The following is a 23,362-nucleotide window of genomic DNA, read 5'->3' as shown; positions in this document are numbered from 1 at the left end:
ACACCCAAAGTTAAATGAGAAAAGGTTTATTTAGCTCACAGTTTGCAGAGGTTTCAGTCCATAGTTGGCTGGCTCCAAGGCAGGGTGGCATGGCAGAGGGGCAGCACAGAGGAGAAACAGTCCATGGCAAAGCAGGGCAGGCAGAAGGCAGCCAGCAGTGAAGTAGCAAGCTGCAAGTGACAACAGCAGCCCTCTTTCTGTCTCTTATATTCTACCTAGGGTACCAGCCCAGCGCTCATACCCAGGGTGGGGCACCCTTAATCCTAGCATCACACCGTGAATCAATCCCAGCAGCACATCCTTAATCTCAGCATCACACACTCTAGATCCAGCCACCTCTAAAAAGCTCTGCCTATGTCCCCATTAGGCTTGCGGGGGGACATCTAAATACAAGCCATAACACCTGACAAAAAAATTCTTTTTTGTAGTGCTGAGGATTGAACCAAGGGGCTCCTAAATAGCTGGGAATACAAATGTATGCCACCGTGCCCAGCTACCTTTCTTCTTTTTTTTTTTTTTGGTATGGGGGTGGATCAAACTCAGGACCTTGTGCTTGCAAGGCATGTGCAGTGCCACTGACCTAAATCCCCAGCCCTACCTTTCATTTCTTTATTGTCTTCTGAATTCTTTTTTTTTTTTTTTGGTACTGGGGATCGAACTCAGGTCCTTGGGCTTTCGAGGCAGGCACCAGAACCACTGAGCTAAATCCCCAGCCCGTATTGTCTTCTAAATTCTATAGAAGTCTAAGATAATGAATTTTTTTCTTTTTTGCAGTGCTGGGGATCAAAAGATAATGATTTTTTAAAATCACTTTTTTACATTTGTTAACTTTTCCCACACTTTAAATATAGTCACATGTTTATTCTAGCCCTTCTATATAGCTTTAAGCTTTGACAATAATATTTCTCAGACATCTCCAGTGAAGTTTGTAGTGTAAGCACACACAGATTGTCCTTCAGGAAGTTGTACCGTAGTCACAAACCTGAATGTCCTTGGTTTGAGAAATTATCTTGAGAACAGAGATTTTATCCCTGTTCCTCTCCCACAGTGGTTTGCAAACCACCTCAGAAATAAAGGTTTGAGATAGAGTATGTCGCCCTAGTAGCTGAAGAGCTTGGCTCCTGGGGATGGGGTGTCCTGAGAAATGTCCAGCCTGAGTCAGGTGTCTGACAGACAGCACACCTTTCAAGGGCAGGAGACTTACAAGGCAGGTGTATTCTGTCCCGCTTTGCAGATGAGAAAACAAGCTCAGACAGGTGACCTGTGTCATTTTATTTTCAGGTGAGACCAATGAGCTTCAGAAAGATAAGCTGAGGTGCTAAAGGTCACATGGGTAATGGGGAGGCAGCTCGCAGTTTCAAAGCCTGTGTCAAGGGCTGGGATGGAGCTCAGTGGTAGAGCCCTTGCCTAGCATGCGTTAGCTCTGGGCTCCATTCCCAAGCACTGAAAATATTAATATTAATAACGAGAATAATAATGACAAAATGCCTTGTTTTCAAAGGCAGCCTTTCAAGCTCACTTGAGAAGTGGAAGCAGCTGGGGATGTAGCTCAGTGGCGCCTCTCCTGCCTGGTAAGCACAAGGTCCTGAGTTTGATTCTCAGTATGGAGGTGGGGAGAAGTGGAGAGGCAACACTCACAGGAAGCAAGTGACCCAGCCCCTATCTCAAGGACCTCTGCTCTTGCAACCCCCAAATCCCAGGATACCAGACCTGGATGGTTAGTTATCTAAACAACCAGTGATGGTAACTGCAACCTTCACGCGGTCCAGCTGTTTCCTCATCTTTCCCAGCTCGACAGCCTTCGAAGTCACACCTACCATGCGCCTCTCCCACAACTAAAAGGACAACTGTGTGCAACTGTGCAACTACTGAGCCACACCCCCGGAAGTGCTTGTGGCAACATTTTAAAAATTAAGTCCTACAGAAAAACCAACTTCTGTCAGGATCAAATTCATTACATGCTATCCAGCTCTCCACTTTTCTATTTCCTCCATCACAGCCTTTGTCAAGATGTAAAAATGACAAGAACTCTTTTGTAATATATAGAAAATAGAAGCCTGGTACAGTGATACACACTTGTAATACTAGCTATTGGGGAGGCTAACGCAGGAGGATTGCAAGCAAGGCCAACCTGGACAACTTAGGGAGATCCAGTCTCAAAGTAAAAAATAAAAGAGCCAGGCATGGTGGTGCACACCTATAATCCCAACACTCAGGAGGCTGAGGCAGGAGGACTGCTGTGAGTTTGAGGCCAATCTGGGCAACATGGTGAGATCAAGGCCAGCCTGAACTGCATAGCAAAATCCTGTCTCAAAAGGACCAAAAAAAATTTTTAATTAAAGAAAAAAGGACTGGGGGCCAGGAATTTAGCTCACTAGTGCCGCTGCCTGCCTTGAAAGCACAAGGTCCTGAGTTCAATCCCCAGTACCAAAAAATAAAAAGGACTGGGATGTAGCTCAGTGTGAAGACCCGGGTTCAATCCCCAGTATGAACAAAAAGAAGAAGAGGAAGGCAGAAGAGGAAAGGAAGGAAGAAAGAAAGAGAAATAAATATATTGAACATATATGATCTATATAAATTTATATCTCCTTTGAGTTTTAATAAATATTTATGCACAAATATTAGAATCCTAGGCCCATGGAGTATTTATTTACTCCCTCCTAAATTATTTAAGCCATCTCATTTCAGTAGGTTCACTTGAATAATTAGCTTGAATAATTCCACTATGAAGGGACTTGTATGTTCTTAAGGAATTTAGCCATTTGACAAAGTTTTAATGAGATAACCTTCAATTTTGAAGAAGTCATTGGGAGAATATGAACATAAAGAAAAAGTTTGTCTGAAAGTAAAACAAAATAATATAAACTTAATAGAGTGGCCCAGTCAGTGTGATGGTTTGTCAGTTTGCTGCTGAGTAGGAGATGACCAGTCCCACATCAGGAAGTCCCCGTGTCAGGCTCAAATTCACTGTTGTAAAAAACAACTGCTCCACCAAAAGAAAACAAAAAAGGAATAAAACTGCATTGTAAAAGTAATGATAATAAATAATAATAAAGTAAAATAATACTAGGGCTCTGTGTGGTGAAGCTTTCCCCTGACCTCGCTTGGCTGTCCACAGAGGGACCCAGCAGTCCTACCTGGGCACACTGTGGCGGGTAGGTGACCCTCCCTGAGGTCAGAGAGACACAGCCACACATGTGGTTGTCACTGCGGGAGATGTCCAGAGGGAGGAACCCAAGCTTGGCCATGTTCAGCCCATCCTGGGGAGTGGCAAGGGTCAGGTGAAAGGACAGTGGAGTGGTCTAGGCAAGACACTGGCACCAGTCCCCCTGGAACAGCTGGGTACCCTCGGGCAAGTGACATCTCTATGCCTGAAAAATGGCGGTGATGCTCACACTTACGTCATGAAGTGCTTACATGGGTCTAATGCTTAAGTCCTTAAGAACGCTGCCTGGTGCTGTAATTACTGCATCAGTTTTATCAGGCTGAGCTGCTGAACTGCCACCAAGCTTTTTTTGTTTGTTTCATTTTGTTTTCTTTTTGAGATGGGGTCTTGCTATGTTGCCCAGGCTGGTCTCCAACTCCTGAGCTCAAGCCGCCCCCCCTCCAACTCCTCACTGGATTTGCAGACACACTCCATGGTGCCCAGCTGAGCTATGTCTTAACAAGAATTTCCCTCAAAATCAAACAAGAATTCAGGGTTGGGCTGAGGGTTGGCTTAGTGGTTGAATGCTTGCCTAGCACTGCTGGGCAGGGAGGGGCCATCTAGTGGTCAAACAAGGCAGGGAGAGGCAGGGGTTGGTTGCTCTGGTTTGAATGGTGAATGTCCCCAGAGACCCGATCCCCAGCGTGGCCCTCTTGGGAGGTGCTGGAACCTTTAGGAGGTGGGGCTCGTTAGAAGTCCCTTGGGTCTTTGGGAATGAGCCCTTGAAGGGGATTTGTGGGACCTCAGCCCCTTGTCCTTTCTTTTTTGATTCCTGGCTGATGACATGAGTGGGGCTGTTCCCCCATGTACTCCTGCCATGTTGTCTCTCCTGCCCCAGCCCCAAAGCAACACGGCCAATCCATCATGGACTGGATGCTCCAAAAACTGTGAGCCAAAGAAAACCTTTTCTCTTTATAAGGTTATTCTCTTGGGTAGTTCATTATAGCAATGGAAAGCTAACATGCAATATAGGATGTGATGGTAGGTAAGCTGCCACTTCAGGGAATGGGCTCACCACAGAGAATCCCTTGAAAGACCCCAGGAATGCTCTTCAGAGCTGTATCCCTGCAGGGCAAGAACACCTAGGTTTATAACCACCAGTGGCATTGCTCGTGGGTTGAGAACTTCCGTGAGGAAGCATTGGGCTCATCCTGCCTTCCCCATGCTTGAGAAAAGCATAAACTTGAGGTCAGAGAGACACAGGTGCCTGTGCCCTTGAAGGGAGCTCTCCACCAAGTCTGAGTGTGACCCTGAGGGTGTGTCTGGGGCATACGGCTGGCCCACCAACATGTCTGCCACAACTTGTGACAGGTTTGTAACACACCAGCTGGGAAGCCCCACTTGAGGGAGAAACAGTTTGGTGTTCTTGACTTTTGCTTATCCAAACAATACAACAACAAACAAGAGTATGTAGCTGTTTTGGTGCACACCTGCCTGTGTATCTGCAGGATGGATTCCTAGAAGAGCTATCGCTGGGCCAAAGAGTACATGCATTTGTCATCTTGACGGATGCATCAAGTCTGGCATCCCACAAAATTGCCTGTCTCTTGCGTGCTTGCCAACATTAGTGTTAACACTCTTTGATCTCTGTCAATCTGGTAGATGAAAAAAATAGTACTCATACTTTAAAACTGCATTTTTAAAATTCTAATCGAGGTTGGCATCTTCTCATGTGTTTGAAAGCCATCTGTCCTCCTAATGAGTTAATGAAGCCACACAGTAACCAATGAAAGCTGCTAATGGTACACACAGAACACCAGGCACCCTGTGCCTCCTGGAAGAGGAGACTCACGAACGCACGCTCTCACTGAAAATAAAAGTGCATCTGGCCATGCTGCTAAGTGTAAGCAGCATTTACAGAAAGGATGTGGGACCAAGGGACACAATGATCAATAGGTGGGAAGACAGCCCCCAAAATGCAGACTGGGGAAATTGCCTCAGGACAAATGATCCTACTCCCCCCATTTGGTCAACAAGTGAAATGGAAGAGAGAGATGGGAAGGGAGTAGATTGAAAGAGATGTGAGCATCAGGTGAACCACTGGACTCCCATGTCCAGGAAGATGGAGAAGATGTACTTGTCCCCATCTCTCCAGCCGAGCCAAACACAAACAAGCATCACAAAGGTGAGAAGTGGAAGAAGGCAGGCTGGCTGGGGACCTCAGGATAACAACCTGAGCCCAACTTTTGGCTGAACCATATCCCTCCTAAATTCCTGTGCGGAGTCCTAACCTCAGAATGTGAGTGTATTTGGAAATAGGACCTTTAAAAGAGGTGACATGCCAAGTGTAGTGCTACATACCTGTAATCCCAGCACTCTAAGAGGCTGAGACAGGAGGATCCACCAGTTCAAGCCCAGCCTGGGAGACTTAGCAATTTAGTTAGAACTTATCTCAATTTTTTCTTAAAAGGGCTGAGAGTGTACCTCAGTGGGAAGACCTTGGGTTCAATTCCCAGCACACACACACACACACACACACACACACACACACACACACACACACAAATAAATAAATAAATAAAATAAAAATTGTAAAAGAGGTGACTACATAGATCCCAGGTACCAAAAAAAAAAAGAGGTTAGGGCCGGGGATTTAGCTCAGTGGTTTCACTGCCTGCTGCACAAGTGCAAGGACCCAAGTTCGATCCCTGGTACCAGAAGAAAAAAAAAAAAAGAAAGAGGTGGCTACATTCAAATGAAGCCATTGAGTAGGACTCCAGTGTCAGAGAAAAGAAGATTTGGGTTCAAAAAGAGACCAGGAATGCTCACACACAGAGGAAGGAGCATGTGAGCACACAGCAAGAAGTCAGCCATCTGCAAGCCAAGGAGAGAGGCCTCAGAAGAAACCAAGCCTGATGACTCTTGCTGTTGGACTTCCAGCCTGCATGACGGTGAAAAAATAAATTTCTGGGGGTTTCTATTATGGTGCCCTAGCTAACTAATCCAGTAGAGACAGCCTGGCACTCAGGCTGACCCAGACCCATGGAAGCTAGAAGTAAATGCTCCAAGTTGTAAGTCACTGAGCATGGGGGTTGTGTGTTACATAGATTTCATTTTATTTATTTATTTATTTTTGGTACTGGGGATCGAACTCAGGACCGTGCACTTGCGAGGCAGGCAGCGGAACCACTGAGCTAAATCCCCTGCCCACAGATTTTAGTTTTTGCAGTGCTGGTGTTGGAACCCAGAATCTCACCTGTGCTAGGCAAGCATGCTACAGCTGAGCTACACTCTCAGCCCTACACAGCATCATTGTAAGGGGACTTGGCCCACACAACACCCGAACTTTCCCTGGGTCAGTTTGACAGGTTTTTCTGTTGCCTACATTATGATTTCTTACTAATTTGTTAATCTAAATAAGTTGTACTGGGCTAGTGATGTAGCTCAGTGGTAGAGTGCTTCCCTTGCATGTGGAAGGCCCCGGTTCAATCCCCAGTACCACACACACACACACACACACACACGTTGTACTGCACATTTAACAAGTTCAGTTATGTTCATACTGCTACCAAAGCATCAAGGTTAAAACAATGATATTCAAACATGACACTCAAAGTTTCTCTCTCTCTCTCTCTCTCTCTCTCTCTCTCTCTCTCTCTCTCTCTCTCTCTCTCTCTCTCTGTACTGGGGCTTGAACCTAGGGGTGCTCTACCACTGAGATACATCCCCAGCCCCTTTTTTATTTTGAAAATAAAATAAGTTGCCCAGGCTGGCCTCGAACTTGCAATCCTCCTGCCTTAGCCTCTCAGCTGGACTTACAAGTGAACAGCACAGTGCCTAGTTACCCATGAACACTTCTAAAGCTCCTGCACCATTAGCTTCTGACTCTGTGTCCACTCAACAGGGTAGGAGGCCTGGAAGGTAGAGCCCCTATCTTCTTTTTTTGGGGTACTGGGGATCGAACTCGGGACCTTGCACTTGCGAGGCAGGCTGTGGAACCACTGAGCTAAATCCTCAGGAGGCCCCTATCTTCTGATCCTTGAAATCTTCTGCATCTCCCAACTCAAGGCAATGATTAATAAATGGATCTTAGGCATTGTAGGGCACATCTATAATCCCAGTGCATGGGAGGCTGAAGCAGGAGGATCATGAGTTCAAGGCCAGCCTTGGCAACTTAGCCAATCTCAAAAGAAGAAAGGTTTTCTCTTCGCCGCTTGCTGCGCAAGTGCAAGGACCAGAGTTCGATCCCCGATACCAAAAAAAAAAAAAGGTTTTCTCACATCAGATAAAGATGGAGCCTGTTCCCAAGGTCCCTTGCCCCTAGTCCACCTTTCCTTTCATCCAAACCTCTCTTCAGCAGGGATAGCCAAGCTCCAGGGCTCTGTGAGCTCCCCCTCCCCACCTCCCCTGTCCTTCTCTTCCTTCTCTTCCATTTCTTCTGAAGTGTCCCCACTGACTTCCTATTTCCTCTTTCATGCCATGGTCCTCACTACCACATTGCCCCCGCACATGATTTTCTCTCTACTTAGAACGCTGTTTCACCTGACTTACCCCTTTTATCTTTCATATTTCAGGAAATGGACACTTTCTCAGCGAACCTCTCCTAAATTGGTTCCCCAATCGGTCAATCCAAGTACCACACACTTCTTACACTTGCTGTGTTGTCATCCTTACCATGATTGATTTGTCTCTTTTCCCATTCCAGACTTTATGAAATCTAGGAGACTGAAATGAGGTCTCATGCATTCTGTCCCCAGAGCCAGTACATAGTGGGTGCATAGGAGTATTTGTTGATTGAATAAATATTGTTGAGTACTCTGCTAAACCCTCCCATTGGCATCTGGAGTGTCCTTGGGGACGTGCCACTTAGATCTGTCCTCAAGGGGTAGTCTTGAGACCCCTCCAGCGACCCCACTTTCAGACCGAGGCTCATGCAACCTCAGTCTCCTGAGGCTGCTTCAGCCAAAGGCTACGCCCAATGGGGTTGCTAGGGCTAGGGTGGTGCCGTCCAACGAAGGACTCCTCTAGTGAGCAGTGCATGCGGCGGGCTCCCCATGGGCCTCGCCAAGGCTTCCTCAAGGATGCTGCGCAGTTATCGACGCAGTGCTCTGGAGCCATCTCCCCTGCATGAGATACTGATCTTTGCCAGTAGAGGGCGCCAGGGGCATTGCTGAAGCAAGGGCGGGAGGAGGGAGAGGGAGAGAGGAAGAGGGAGAGGGAGGGAGGGAGGGAGGAAGAGAGCGCGTGCGCGCGCGCGCTTTGTAAATGGTTAGCAGTGTGTGTGAGGACATCTAGTGGTGGTGTCCCGGCCAAGTGCCCAGTGTGCACATCTAGCAGAACCTGTGGGCTGTACTGGGGGTGCAGATGCCACCGATTTACGCTTTACACTCGGCTTCCACCCACCGACAGCTCAGCACGGCCCGCTGAGGGCTGTGTCCGGGTGCCCAGGGGCTGTGGCCAGAGTGGGCGCAGGCAAGTGGGCTGCCACACCTTCTTCTGTGAGGCCTGGACCCGCGGTTGAGAAAGGCGCCGCCTCCAGTGTCACCCTTCTTGGGAACTCACCCAGGTACCTTTTAGAGTTCACTTCAAAGAAAAACTCCGGGAGGCTGAACCAGGACCATTGTTTGAGCTCAGCCTGGGAAACTGAGCAATTTATCGAGTCCCTGTCTCAAAATTCAAAATAACGGGCTGAGGATGTGGTTCAGTGCAAAGGCCCTGGCTTCAATCCCCAGCACCCCACAAGCAAAACAAATTCTTTCCTTGGGGTGTTTGCACTTGCTTTCTCTTTTCAGTGCTGGTGGTGAGACCAGGGCCTGGTACACGCTCGTCAAGTGTGTTACCACTGAGCTCACCCCCAGGCCCCCTTTCTGTCTTTGTTGCAAGCCTTGTTCCTCAACTCCTTTAGCCTTATTTGGAAGTGCCAACCCTTCCAAGAAGCCTTTATCTGCCCCCTCAATCCCCTGCTAACCATCCCTGTGTCTTTTGTTTTGTTTCTTCCTAGCACTCATCACCTGGTGACACACTATCATTCCCTTTGCTGTCTCCTCCATGAGGTCCAGGGCTTTGTCTTATTCACCACTGTACCCCTAGGATTAGTACCAGGTACACAGAAAGTGCTCAGTAAATATATATATATATATTTTGGTACTGGGGATCGAACTCTGGTCCTTGCGCTTGTGAAGCAGGGGGCAGAACCACTTAGCTAAATCCCTGGTCCAGTAAATATTTGTTAATTGATTGACTAAAGGAGGGTGCTTGCTTTGCCACTCCCTCCATTGGAATGCCTTCCCTTTTTGTTTCTTTTGTGCTGTGTGTGTGTGTGTGTGTGTGTGTGTGTGTGTGTGTGTGTGTGTGTGTGTTTTGTTTTGTCTGGAGTACTGTACTGGGAATTGAACCCAGGGTCTTTGCACTGAGCTGCATCCCCAGACCTACCTTTTTTAATTCTTTGAGACAAGGTCTAAGTTGCTAAGTTACCCAGGCTGGGCTCAAACATGCAGTTCTCCTGCCTCAGCCTCCCAGAATGCTAGGACTACAGGCCTGGATCTCCCTGCCTTTCCTGATCCTGCCTGAGGTCCCACTCCTCCTGGAAGCCTTCCTGACTGGGTGGGCTCTGGGCCAGAGCAAATGGCTTGCTCACCTCCTTTAATCCTAAACTTAGATGCCAGGGATGGTCAGAAGTGGAGGCTAAAGGCAGAAGGTCACAGCCAGCTTTATTGCAGTGGAGCAGAGGGAGGGTGAGGAGGGAGCCCTGAGGCCCCAGACAGGCGCAGGTGCAGGGGGGAGGCAGGAGGAGCAAGGGTGTCACTTCTTCCACTCCTTCCTCTCGTAGTCCCAGCGAGAGGCCAGGCCCTGCACAGGGTTGCCCTTCATGTCCAGGACTCGCTGCAGCTGCTGGGTCTTCCACTTGTCTGTCAGGGTGATGGGCTTCTCTGGGAACACTGCAGGGAGGGCCGCATGAGCTCAGCTTCCTCACCTCAGCCTCCCCACCGCCTCGCTGGCCCATCCCAGAGCATTGCTCTGTGGCTCCTCGGCTGCCACCCTGGCTCCACCTTAGACCCACTAGGTCTGACCCTATGCCGTGCTCCAGCTTCCTCACCTACCTCTGGCCAACAGAGCAGGAAAGCACAAACTTGAGGACCATCTAGACCCAACCCAGCTCCACCAACCCGGTGCTGTGTGGCCTTGAGCAGGTCACTTCACCTCTCTGAGCCTCAGACCCCTTACCAGTCAAATCTCAATATATTTTTAATTAATTAATTTTCTAAAAATAAATTTTATTTTATTTTAGTATTTTTGAAGCTGTTGGCACAATGTTGGACAGTTACAAAGCACTCACTGAATGGTACCTACTGGTCCTGGGTGAAACAGTTCCTTTTGTTTCCTAGGGGGTGGTGACTGGAAGGTAGGTACAGAGTGGCCATTTCTTTTTTCTTTTCTTTTTTTTTTTTGTACTGGCAATCAAACTCATGTTCTTGTGCTTGCAAGGCAGGTGCAGTGCCACTGAGCTAAATCACCAGACCCCTTCTTTCTTTTTCTTTTTCTTTTTTTTTGGTACCAGGGATCGGACTTGGGTCCTTGTGCTTCTGAAGCATGTGGCAAAACCACTGAGCTAAATCCCTGGCCCCTTCTTTCTTTTTAAATGAGGACTTTCATGTAGTTCAGGCTGGCTTTGAACTCACTAGATCTTCCTGCCTCAGCCTCCCTAGTGCTGGGATTACAAGTTTGCACCACTATGCCCAGCTCCAGAGTGGTCACTTTAAAAATCTGGGCAGGCATGGTGGCACACTTCTGTAATCCCAGTCTATCTGAGAGGCTGAGACAGGAGGATTGAAAATTTGAATACAGCCTAGACAACACAGAGTTTTAACAAGACTGTTTCATATTAAAAAAAAAAAGTAGCTCAGTGTGAAGGCCATGGGTTCCATTCCCAGGGAGGGCAAGACTTAATCCAAAGGCTGACACACTCACAGAGGGATCTGAGAAGCCCTAGTGTGTGGGTCAGGAAGGCTAGAGGCTGGAGCTCCCCCGCCTGCTGCCCCTGGGCAGACCTAGCCCTCCACACCTCTGTCCCTGGTGCTTCTATCCCAGGATAGCAGGAAGGGAGCGATCTTCATGGGGACTGGCTATGTGCCAAACACTGGGCTAGATGAGGCTGTTTCCAGCTGTTTCTCATTTCATCCTCGGGCAACTCAGGGATTCCTGTCACATTTACACAGGAAACAACGTGAGGTCACTAGAGGTGACACTCGACTGAGGCTGACTGCCAGCTCTTCTTTAATATCCTCTCCTTTTTTTTCCTCCCCCTGGGGATTGAACCCAGAGTCTTTACACTGAGCTACATCCTCAGCCCTTTTTAAAAATCTTTTATTTGGAGACAGGGTCTTGCTAAGTTGTGAAGTTGCCCAGGTTGAGCTTGAACTTGAGATCCTCATGCCTCAGCCTCCCAGAGAGCTGGGATTATACAACTCCACCACTATGCCCAGCTTGCATCCTATCCTCTTCGTCCACGGTGTGCTTCTCAAATGTGAGTGAACATCAGAATCAGCCTGAAGGCTGTTAAAATGGAAACTACACATGGGCTGGGGGCATGGCTCACTGGTAGACCAGTTGTCTACCATTCATGAGTTCCTGAGTTCCACTGCCAACACCAAAAAAAAGAAAAAAGAAAGAAAAAGAAAATTCCTCGGCTCCACACCCCAAGTGTCTGACTCAGTAGATCGAGAATGGGGCTAAGAATCTACATGTCTAACAAGTTCTTAGGTGGTGGTGTCTGTTCAGGGATGACATTTTTTAAATTTTTTTGGAACTGGGGATCGAACTCGTGTCCTTGTGCTTGGGAGGAAGGGATGACATTTTGAGAACAATTCTTCTGAGGAAATAAAAGCTCAGTGGACATGTGATTCCCAGCAAAGACTACATTTCCCAGCTTCCTTTGTAGCTAGGCAAGACCATGTGACCACCTCCAGCCAATAGGATAGGAGCAGAAGTACCAGGAGCTGGAGCAGCCATCTTGTATGTTAAAATGAAAGATACAAGGTAAGGATTTTAGAGGACCTGGTTTTTTTTGTTTGTTTGTTTTTGTTTTTGGTACTGGGGATTGAAATCGGGACCTTGCGCTTACGAGGCAGGCGCCAGAACCACTGAGCTAAATCCCTGGCCCTAGAGGACCTGTTTTGAGGTGCCACATGCTTATAATCCTAGCTACTCAGAAGACTGAGGCGGGAGGATCACCAATTCAAGTCTCCTATCTTTAAAAAAAAAAAAAAGAAAAAGGCTGGGTGCGGTAGCATGCACCTGTAATCCCAGCACTCTGGAAGCTGAAGCAGGAGGATTGCTGCTAGTTTGAGGCCAGCCTGGGCTATATAGTTAGTTCAAGGCCAGCCTGAGCTGCATAGCAAGACCCTGTCTGAAAACAACAACAACAATAATAATAACTTTAAAAATAAAAAGGAGTTTGCTTTGTGGAATATCAGTACTTATCTGGATTGTTTATCTGGCCTGTTTTGTGTGTATAAGAAAGGAATAAACTAACTTGTTTAAACTCTTGTGTGTTGAGAATTCTTGTTACAGCAGCAGCTGAAACAGTATACTGGAAAATACACAGTAATCAGTAAAACACCACTTATGACTATGTACCAAGCATTGGCCTACACCCTCTCACAAGAACCCTCTAAGGTGGGCATTTTTATTCCTATTTTACAGATGAGGAAACTGAAGCTCAGAGAAGTAGACTCCCTGCATTCTGACCCAGGCAGCCATGTTCTGCCCTTCACCCTCCACCTCTTTGGAGGCTTTTTAACACTCTTCACATAAGTCTCAATATGATTGATTCCCTGAAGAGCATGGCCAGTGGCTGTGGCCCCAAGGGTGTGCCCCAGGCCTGCAGCCATTCGAGGTGTGGGCACTCACCGTAGACCCTCTGCCACCAAATCAGCAGAGCCGTTATTCCAATGAAAAAGAAGACACAGCCCATCACTGTCTTCCACTCTTGAGAGTGCCGGTTCATCTCTGCGAAGGTCTCGTGGAACTGGATCCGGTATACTGGAGGAGGTGGGGTGAGAAAGGGGCCTCAGGTGCATTCACCCCAGGGACCCAGGACCAACGCTTGGCCCCAGGGATCCCTGGCCTCCTGCTTCCTGCAGCAGGTGCAAATTCTTAGTGAGCATCTACTGTATACAAAGCATGGCTGGGAACTGGAGTTGAGGCAGTGATAAGGGGATGGACAAAAATTCCTGCCTTTGTGGAGCACGGGAGGGGACACAGATGGCACATGCATCAAATAGGCTGTAAGCAGGGGTATTTCAGTTTGGGTGGCTGAGAAGGTCTCTCAGTGGATGTGACGTTGGAGCTGAGGCTGGAAAACTGAAGGAAGAAAGTCAAGGGAAAACCGGAAGCCAGGTCCGGAGGCGGAAGGGGCAGGGAAGGGGTGTGTGAAGGCCGTGTGGCTGGGGTGAAGTGGACTGAAACGTGGCAAACGAGGAGTGGACAGCAGCCATATCACACAGGACCTGGCCAGCCAGGGGGAGCAGGGGCTTGCATTTCCTTCTATTGGAACCAGGGAGGGTGGATTTTAGGCAAGAAATTGACAAAATCATGCTTTTATTTGACTGCAACTTTTGTCAGGACTGTTTCTGACCTTCACTTCCGTCACACTGAGTATTTTTTTTTTTTGTTACTGGGGATTGAACTCGGGTCCTTGCGCTTGCGCAGCAGGCAGCGAAACCGCTGAGCTAAATCCCCGGCCCCATCACACTGAGTATTTTTATTTATCTGCTTTCTGATTACTGCTTATCTTTCCTCCTGGACTTCGAATTTAAGAGGACAAGGACCATGTTCGTTGGTACATACCCAGCACCCAGAACAGCGGTGGCACACAGGAGGCTCCTCTCTTTAACCCCTTTCCCTTTCTATCAATGTATTTGAAGTTATACAACTTTTTTTTTTTTTTTTTGGTACCAGGGATCAAACTCAGGAACTTGCACTTTTGAGGCAGGAACAGTGCCACTGAGCTAAATCCCCAACTATTATAAAACTTTTATTTTTTGGGTCGGGGATGTAGCTCAGTGATTCCGGCGCCTGTGTTGCAAGCGCAAGTTTCCGAGTTCGATTCCTGGTACCCCCCCCAAAGGAAAACAAAACAACTTTTATTTTTGCTTAAAATGTGCACGTTCTACCAATTGTCAAAATTTGAGATGTGGTCAAAAATCTGGTGAATGCTCAAAAATTTTAAACAATTAATTATAGGGCACAAGGTCCTGACTTCGAGCCTCAGTACCAAAATAATAATAATAATAATAAATCCATTAAAAAAATCCATTGCCATGAATCTCCTTCAAAATACTCCCGTCTCTCTGAACACACTTATCCTATCATTCTTGCCACTTTCGGAAGCAGCTCTGGAAGTCCTCTTTCGGTTGTTTTTTTTTTTTTAGTACCAGGGATCGAACTTGGGACCTTGTGCTTGTGAGGCAGGTGCCGGAACCACTGACCTAAATCCTCGGCCCTGGAAGTCCTCTTTCAAAGTGTCTAGTTGCACCATTGTTGCTGCCTTAGTGTCCTGAACTGATTCAAAACCTTTATCTGTCATGGTCATTTTGACCTTGGGGAAGAGCCAGGAGTCCCACATCCTGCGGTGGTAGATCCAGTGAATAAGGTGGATGAGGACACACAATAATATTTTTATATGACAAAATTGCCATAAATGTTTGAATAATGTGGAGTGATCATAAAATACAGTGAATGTTTAAATTTTAAAATTTATTGCAATAAAAGACACACTGCCACTGTTCCCTCAAAATACTCCCTATTCATCCATCCATTCATTCGCTGGGCATCTTACTGAACATCTACTGCAAAGCCAGGCCCCTGAAGTGTGGCTGAGGCAGCCAGGCCCTGTCCTTGTGCTGGAAACTGTCTCCCCCCCAGCTCTTTCCCTTCCTCTCAGGGTCCCTTCCCCTTCTCTTTCTGTCCCCCTCTCCCTTTCTCCTTTTCCCTCCAGATGTTCCACGAACATACCAGATGCAGCAGGCACAGCCCCTAATGTGGGGTCCTCTCATTAGCTCACAGCCAACCATGCTTACTGCATCATTCCTGGCAATGTGTCTTTTACTGTGATAAGTTTTTGTTTTTTAATTTAAACATTCACTGTATCTTTCAATCACCTCCTGTACAGTCACAGTCAAGTAACCTAAGTAGGCTTGAGCATAGTTGTCAGAGGTGAGGAGGCTGGGGCTGACATGGCCACTCGGCTGTGACACCGTTGCTCTTAAACCAAGAGTGCTGTCAGGTGAAAAAGCAATGTTCAAGGGAGGAACACCAGGACCAAAGGCTTCTCTCCTAAGAACACGCAAGGATCCAGCTCAGGAGGTTGGAGGAAAGAAACTAACTTTTCTTCCTTTCTTTTCTTTTTCTTCCTTCCTCCCTTCCTCCCCCCTTTCCTTCCTTTTTATAGTCCTGAGTGTTACCTGATGTGTGTAATCCCCTCTCAGTAAATTAAATACATGTGAAAATAAACAATTAAAGGAAAATCAAAGCCAGCAGCAGAATTCCTCAGCGTGAGACAGAATAGCAAGACATCCAGTGGGAGTTCAGCTCCACACACGGAACCGAGTCTGGGAAGGAGTCTGATTTCCAGAGGGTTGGCGGGGGTGGCAGGGGCCTGTAGCAGGGGGAACAGAGAGGAATGTGCGGGGTGCAGGTGGGGGAGTGTGGAGGCTGTGCCTGCTGAGCAGGTTGGAGGTCTAAGTCCTGCCATGTCCAGCGGTCAAAGTCCCTTCCTGAGTAGCATCACAGTGTACCCCACCACATCCCCAGCACAGCAGCTGAGAGCCCCTGGTACCAATCTGTGGGGAGTTGAAATCCTGCCTCCACCACTCTAGCTGTGGGGAAGGGTGATGTCTGTTTCTGAAAAGGAAGAAAAGGAGAGAGGGACAGAAGAGGGAGGGGAAGGGAGTCTGAGAGGAGGGGAAAGAGCTGAGGTGGGGGGGTTGTTTCTAGGGCAGGAGCAGGACCTGGCTGGTCCCAGCCACACTTCCAGGGCCTGGCCGTGCAGTAGATTCTCAATAAGATGCCTAGTGAATGAATGAATGAGTGAATGAAGAAAAGCAGGCACCTCTCTCACTGGGAACCCCTGAAATGCAGGATTCAGGCTGGGCTCCCCTAGTTGTGGAATGAGACTAAGAGGCCCCCAATATCAAAGGGTGAGCCCAGGGTGCTCTGGCGGGCAGCACTGGGGTCATGTGTCCCTCCTGCCACCCAAGGTCAGACCCCTGCTCCCTGCTCACCTCTACTGCCTCTCTGTCCCCTGCTTGAGGACTCCAGGGCCCGCCACAGGCTCCTGCTGTGATACCATGCCCAGCTCCTCTCAGGTCTGGCAGTGTCCTACTCTGTGAGGCCCTCTAGGATTCTCTTTTGGCCCTCACCCCTGGACACAGCCTGCCTTACCCATAGATCCTGCATTGCAGTGCTGAGGTCTGTGTCAGTTATCTGCCTAGTCTAGGAGGCCCACAAGGGCAGGGACTGACCTGGTGTTCGCCTCTTGTCCCTAGCGTTGCCCAGCCTCAGGCTGTGCACAAAGGTTGAGCTAATTAAAGAATGAATAAGGGCCGGTGATTTAGCTCAGGTCCTGAGCTTGATCCCTGGTACCAAAAAAAAAAAAAAAAAAATGAATGGAGCCAGGCGTAGTGGTGCACGCTGGAAAGCCCAGCACTTAGGTGGCTGAGGCCGGAGAATCCCATGTTTGAGCCCAACCTGGGCAACTTAGTAACTTAGTGAGACCCTGTCTCAAAATAAGAAAGGGCTGGAAAATAAAGAAATAAATAAATAAGGGCTGGGGATGTAGTTCAGTGTGAAGGTTTTGGGTTCAATGCCCAGTACCACCAAAAAGGAAAAACAAAACAAAACAGGAAGAAAGGAATGGAAGAATAAACCTCACCCTCCAGGTGTGCACTCAGATGTCTGGGGCTATCTGGCTGCCCGGGGTCCTCTCCTTGCCACCCCTCCCTGCTCTCTGCCAGGCTGCTCATTGCAAAGCCCCCCCACTCACCCACTGTCCCCATACTGAGACCTACGGGCCACTTTCTCAGCGTGACTCAGCTGGGTCCAGCTTCCCTTCTCCTTCTCCTTCAGGGCACGCTGCTGGGCGCTGAGTTCCGTGCAGAAGGGCTCGTCTGGCATGGGGTAGGTACGCTGGGCATAGTAGTTGGTATAGGAGGGCATCTTGCCCTGGCCATCAGCTGTGGGCACAAAGAACAGAGCTGTGTCCAGGCTGCTCCTGGACTACCCATCCCTAAGTATACAGGGCTGCCTTTATTGAGCACTTACTGTGTGTCAGCAGCCAGTTTAAGGCTTTCAGGTGAGTTTGCCTCACCAGCACCACATCATTTTGAGCTAGGTGACACTAGGTGACACTGAGCAGCTAAGTAAGTGGCTTGGTAGAATTCACCAAGCAAGAAGCGCAGGGCCAAGGCTGCAGCTCAGCCCCCCTGGGTTCCGATCCTGTGCTCTCTGAGAAGATCTGATGTGAGCAGGTCATGTCCAGCTGGGACCATGGTGGGCACAGGCTCAAGGCAGGAACAGAGGTGCTGGACATAGAAGGGCTCTGCAAACTCCAAGCACTGTGCATGGGCCTTCTCAGGGGTCAAGGGGATGGCTTCGGAGCCAGCTGGGTGTGAGCCCCTGTTTGATCTTCTCCAGCTCCAACAAGTCCTTTACTTCACCATGCCTCAGTATCTTCATATGGACAGTGGGATGACAAGAGTGCCTACCTTCCGGCTAATGCACTCAGAACACTTTGCATAGTGCCTGGCACACAGTAGCTGGCCAGTAAAGCACTCTGGCTCACTGAGGTAGCTTTCACCATGGCCTCTGCTCCTGGAAGTTCCCTGATGGCTCAGCCCCTCAGGGCCCCTCACAAGTGCCCAGCGTACCCAGAATAAGGTGGGCCCTAGGAAGGGGCTCAATAAAGGTTCTTCTGTTTAGTGATACTGGAGAGGTCAACCGGGGGGCGTTGGTGCCACCTTTGGGGACAGCATTGGAACTGCCTAGGACAAGGAGTGTGTTCATCAGAGAGATGGAGGTGCCCCAGTCTCCACTTCACAAGGTTCTTGTGAAGTCTAAGCACCCTAATCTAGGCAAAATGTTTGTCACAACTTGGAGTCTCAGCGAGTCTCATCTTATTCTCCTGGGGAACAGGAGCCTCCTTCTGCGAACTGGCTGAGGTCTCCCTTGCTTTGGGCCTGTCTTTTGCCTGGCATAGCACCAAGGTCAGGAAGGGCACAAGTAGGGGCCAAGGTTCTGCAGCATCCTCCACCTCCATCTGCCTCAGCACACAGCACACAGCCCAGGGACCAGGCTTGGGGTCGGGCCCAGGGAAGCTTGGGACAGGGATCCATGGTCTGCTCACTCTGGGCTCCCTCTCCTGGAGGAACCCAGCTGAGGTCCAAGGAGTGGTCTGGGGGAGGTCTGCAGAAGGGACCTGGCACTAAGTCTGGAATTAGGTTGGGAAAGGGGTCCAGGTCTTACCGGCACCTCCTGGACTGTGTGTCCCCCGAATTCCAGGTCCTCTCCTCAGCACCAAGCTCCAAGCGGCTCTGGAGAGCATCTGGGGTGGGGGTGAGGAGTGAGTTCCACCCCCAGGGCCCTTCAGCTAGGCGGTCCCCAGGGTTTCAAGGTCACCCACAGGCCCTGAGCCTTCTAATTTTGTATGATGGCACCATGGGAGGACTTGGGGGGGGGGTCTTAGACCTTTGGAGTCCCTTCTTGGGCCCTCAACTCACCATTCAGAAGTGGAAGGAAGCTTAACTCACCAGTGTTGTCTGAGCAGCTTGAAGCTGAGGGCCTGGGTTCTGGGCCTGCACAGGTTGGGGACCCCCCTCCGTTGTCTGCCCCCAGGGAAACTGGCAGGGAGACCAGGTAGGGAGAGGCAGGTCCTGAGCTCTCCTCTGCAGGACCATCTGCAGAGGTCTCTGTGCAGATGGTTGGGGGGGGCCTCCCCCTAATTGGCTGCCTACGTGCAGGGAGCCTGCTAGGCTGGAGCTGGCAGGGAGGTGACAGGCTGTGCCCCATCCCCCAGTCCCCAGGGAGGGGGAAAGTCTCAGGGTCTGGCATCCCATGGGGGTGGGGAATGGTTTTAGAGGACAAGAACCAAACTGGGTCAGAAGGGAGGAGAGGACAGCACATCTAGGTAGAGGAAGGGGGGCATCCCACTTCTGAGGAGACAAAGGGGCCCCATATCTGGGAAGAGAAGAGGGGAATTCCACTGCTGAGGAGACAAAGGGGTCCCCACATCTGGGGAAAGTAGGGGGGATCCCACTTCTGGGGAGACCAAGGAACCTCCACATCTGGAGAGAGGAGGGGACATTCCATTTCTGGAAAGACAAAGGGGTCCACACATCTGGAGAGAGGAACGAGGGACTCCCTCTTCTGGGAAGACAGAAGTATCCCCACAGGGGAGTGGAGGGGGCATCCCACTTCTGGGGGAAACAGAGAGGTACCTCATAACTAGACAGCTGGAGAGGGCTCCCCAGGGTGATGAGCCCAGGGCCCTCATCTGGGCAGGAAGGCTGAGTCTGAAAAGTGGGTCCTAGAGCCCGGCTTGTGGGGAGGCGGAGGGAGCTGTCTACACCTGGGGAAAGGAGCGCGCCCCATGTCCTGGAAAGGAAAGTGTCACTCCTGAGGGCCCCGACCCTGCTCTGTGGCTGGGGCCCCAGGACTCTACCCCAGCAAGGGTCCAAGCCGGCTCGGCGGGGTCCTCGCACCAACTCACCTCGTGGGCTGGCAGGCACAGCGCAGCGCGACCCAGTGAGGCTCAGAGAACGCGCTGCGGAGGGACCGAGCGCGGAGCCGCCCCCCGCCCGCCCCGCTGCTGTCGCCGCCGCCCCCGCGTGGGAACGTCCGCCTTGGCGCCTTGGGAGTGCCAGGCCTGAGTCCCTGGGGGCGCCCAGGCCAGCAGCCTACCGGGAGCACTGCGATCCGCGCCCACTCTCGGGCTCCTGCCTCTGAGACCCTCAGCCACAGTCCTGGGGTCCGCCGCGCGGGGTCTCGCAGCTTCCAAGCCTTTGCCCCTCGCGGCTCCACTTGCGACGCCCACTCCGTTAGAGAGCCGGCTGAGGCCAAGCACGGACTCCAAGAAGCCTTCCCTGATGGCTGCGGGTGCAGGACTAGGGTGGGCTCCCTCCCTCTCTCTGGGATTCAGATCGTAGCTGTTTTCTTTTCCATGAAAGGAAAGTAATGATAGCTCCTACCTCACATGGCTGTGGTAAAGATTGAATTTGTTAAGCCCCACTTACATTTACTCTAAAATTATTTATTCAGCTACTCAGGAGGCCAAAACAGGAAGATCGGAAGTTCAAGGCCAGCCTGGGCGACCTAGCCAGGCCCCTCCCTCTTCATGAGGCAGAGGAAAAGGCCTGTGCAAAGGCCCAAAAGCAGGAAAACACAGCCACATTCAAAGAACAGGAGACAACCCAATGTGGCCAGGACATAACAGGCAAAGGGGAGGTTGGAAGAGAGAGAGGAGGCTGAACCACCAAGCAGGGCCTGCTAGGCCATGGTGAGGATCTTGGATTTGATTCTAAAGATGAGAGGAGCCAGGCACAGTGATAGCCATCTGTTATCCCAGCTCCTCTGGAAGCTGAGGCAAGGGTATTGCAGGTTCAAGCCCAGCCTGGAACCTCTCAATACATACATACATAAATAAATAAATAAATAAAGGATTTGGAATGTAGCTCAGTGGTACAGCACTTGCCTAGCGTACACAAGGCTCTGGGTTTGATTTCCCATTTTTTAACAGTTTATATATAGAGAGATTTTGTTTGGTTTTTGTTTTTTAAGACAGAGTTTCAGTATGTAGTTCAGGCTGCCCTTGAACTCACTCTGTACCCCAGGTTGGCCTCAAATGCCCGGTGATCTTCCTGCCTCATCTAGCCGAGTGAGTGCTGGGATTACAGGTGTGTGCCACCATGCCCAGAACAGATCCCCTCATTTATTAAAAAATAAAAGAAGGGGAACAATGAAATGGAGCAGAGCAGTTCAGTAAATGTGGCTTGTTAGTATCCTGAGGGTGGACTGATGGGTGAGGGGTGTGTCTACTGTGGCCTGGGGACAGAGCTTTCCAGGTGTCCTGGTTCCCATCCAGAAGGTGTGCCCAGCTCCGCCCCCCCCCCCTCCAACAGGGTTCCAGGAGCCCAGTGAGGCTGCACTGACCTGTTTCGGCCTGTCTCGAGGAGCCTAGGTGGTCAGGGACTCAGGAGAAGGTGCTAGAAGGAACCTAGAGTGGGCAGGATGTACATCCCCTCTGTCCTGAACTTGGATAGCACCAGGCAGGGAGCCTTGAGAAGACCCCATAGGAGTCACGGCCCTCAGCCTCTCAGCTCCAGGCCCGCCAGGGAGGGCTCAGTGTCCTCTGCTGCTGACTGGGGGGGGGGCGCTCCTCCCTTCCCCCAGCCTCACCTCTAAGGCGCTGACCAGGGCGTCCAGTGGCCCGGGGAGCCCTAGGGACAGAGGATGGGGCGGACCCTCCTCCACACAGCCCGCAGGACAGCACCTCAGACTTGTCTGGGTGCATGGGACGTGGGCACCCCGGAGTGAGAGGCCTGTGTGTGGGCTCTACCATGGCCTGCCGAGGGTCCCAGCGGCACCGATTCCGGGCCTGTTTCCCATCTCTCAAAGGCCTCCCAAGGAAAGGCATTTGGGGAGCACGACCCTGTTCCTCCCTGCCTCGTCCCAGCCCCGCCGCCGTGGGAACTCCAGGCACAGACTTGGAGTGATGCTGTGACGAGGAACATCTGTGCGGGGAGCCGCCCGCTCCAGAGCACTCAGGGTGGCTGCGAAGCCCCGCCTGCAGGTACCGAACCGGAAACAGGACTCGGGAGTCCCGGGACGGGGAGGGCACCGAGCGGAGCCTCTCATCGCCAAGCGCCCCACTGAGTGCGGGGGATGGAGCAGGTACGGGCGGTGACAGGCATCCGTCCTGGTCCTGTAGGCCCTGCGGCTGGGACCCAGGGACCCCAACAGAAAGGGGCCTCTGCAGACCTGACTGCGCGACCTCCACCGGGCCATCAGCTCCACGCAGGACCCACCGCCAGCCCGCCGGCCCAGAGGGGAGGGATACTAAGGAGGATCTAGGCATCACGCAGGACCCGAGGCCGAAACAGGACGAGGTGTGGGACAAAGCGTCGCGCACCCGACCGCTAGCGGCTCTGAAGTCGGGGCAGACGGTGAACGTGGGAGGGCGGTGTCATAAGAGGGGCGGGGCCAGAGCCCAGCGGACCAGGAGGGCGGGGTGGGGTGTGAGTTGGCGGGACTTCGCTGCTGGGAGTGGCCAGAAGGACAGACCAAGGCACCTAGGGAAGGGGGACCAGGTGAAGAAAAAGTAAGACCATCGAGCAGGAGTGGGGTCCAGGAGTATCCCGTGCCCACTACCGAAGGCGCGCTACCCAGCTCTCAGTCCCGCACAGGCTCGGAGGACCCGTTATCCCTGCACCTAGGGAGGCTGAAGCAGGAGGGTCTCCAAATTCAAGTCCCGCCTGTACAATTTACCAGGGCCCTGTCTCCAAAGAAGAACATAGAAAAGTCTAGAGCCGGTATTTGGGCGCACACCTACAATCCCAGCACTCGGGAGACAGAGGCAGGAGGATCGCCTTGAGATGGAGACCAGCCTGGGCCACACAGTGAGTTCAGGGACAGCCTGAAATACATAGGGAGACACTGCCTCAAAAAAGAAAGAAAGAAAAGAAAAGAGAGTTGTACCTCAGTGGCAGAGCGCCCATGAGTTCGAGCCCCAGCTCCACAATAAATAAATACGAATTTTTAAAAAAGTGGACAAAGCCACACGTGATAGTGCATGCCTGTAGTCCCAACTACGTGGAGGCTGAAGCTGGAGGATCTCTGGAACTCGGGAGTTTGAGGCCAGTCTCTGCAACATATCAAGACCCCCATTGGGCTGGGGATTTAGCTCAGTGGTTTCACTGCCTGCTGCGAAAGTTCAATCCCCGGTACCCTCCCCCCCCCAAAAAAAGACCCCCGTCACAATTTTTTGTGGTTTTTTGGTACCAGGGATCGAACTCGGGACCTCGCGCTTGCAAGGCAGGCGGTGGAACCACTGAGCTAAATCCCCGGCTCCACATTTTTTTTTAAAATCTAAGATAAAATAAAAATGTGAACAAACTGGCTGGAACAGAGCCGACTTTGAACCAGGGCAGCCAAGGGGCCGCGTAC

General features: G+C 50.7%; 1 protein-coding gene across 14 annotated transcripts in view; it reads right to left on the bottom strand.

Moving 5' to 3' along the window:
* Cox4i2 (cytochrome c oxidase subunit 4I2) overlaps positions 1-21,387 on the bottom strand; it is a 39,310-nt gene extending 17,923 nt beyond the window's left edge. Inside the window, exons 1-5 of one of the 14 annotated variants that reach the window (XM_087188827.1) lie at positions 21,350-21,387; positions 18,668-18,746; positions 17,190-17,379; positions 13,055-13,186; positions 11-10,083 (exon numbers count right to left, since the gene is read on the bottom strand). In XM_087188827.1, the coding sequence (XP_087044953.1) occupies positions 9,675-10,083; positions 13,055-13,186; positions 17,190-17,379; positions 18,668-18,746 (810 nt within the window). In that variant the 5' untranslated portion in view covers positions 21,350-21,387 and the 3' untranslated portion in view covers positions 11-9,674. The other 13 variants (XM_087188830.1, XM_087188826.1, XM_087188825.1 and 10 more) reach the window with 13 other exon arrangements.
* Between the last annotated feature and the right edge of the window lie 1,975 nt (positions 21,388-23,362).

The sequence above is a fragment of the Heterocephalus glaber genome, unplaced genomic scaffold (genome assembly GCF_053883595.1).
Source record: "Heterocephalus glaber isolate CG9 unplaced genomic scaffold, H.glaber_assembly_v1.0 deba00001532, whole genome shotgun sequence".
NCBI lineage: Eukaryota > Metazoa > Chordata > Mammalia > Rodentia > Bathyergidae > Heterocephalus > Heterocephalus glaber.
This window is presented reverse-complemented; position numbering and strand designations above follow the sequence as displayed.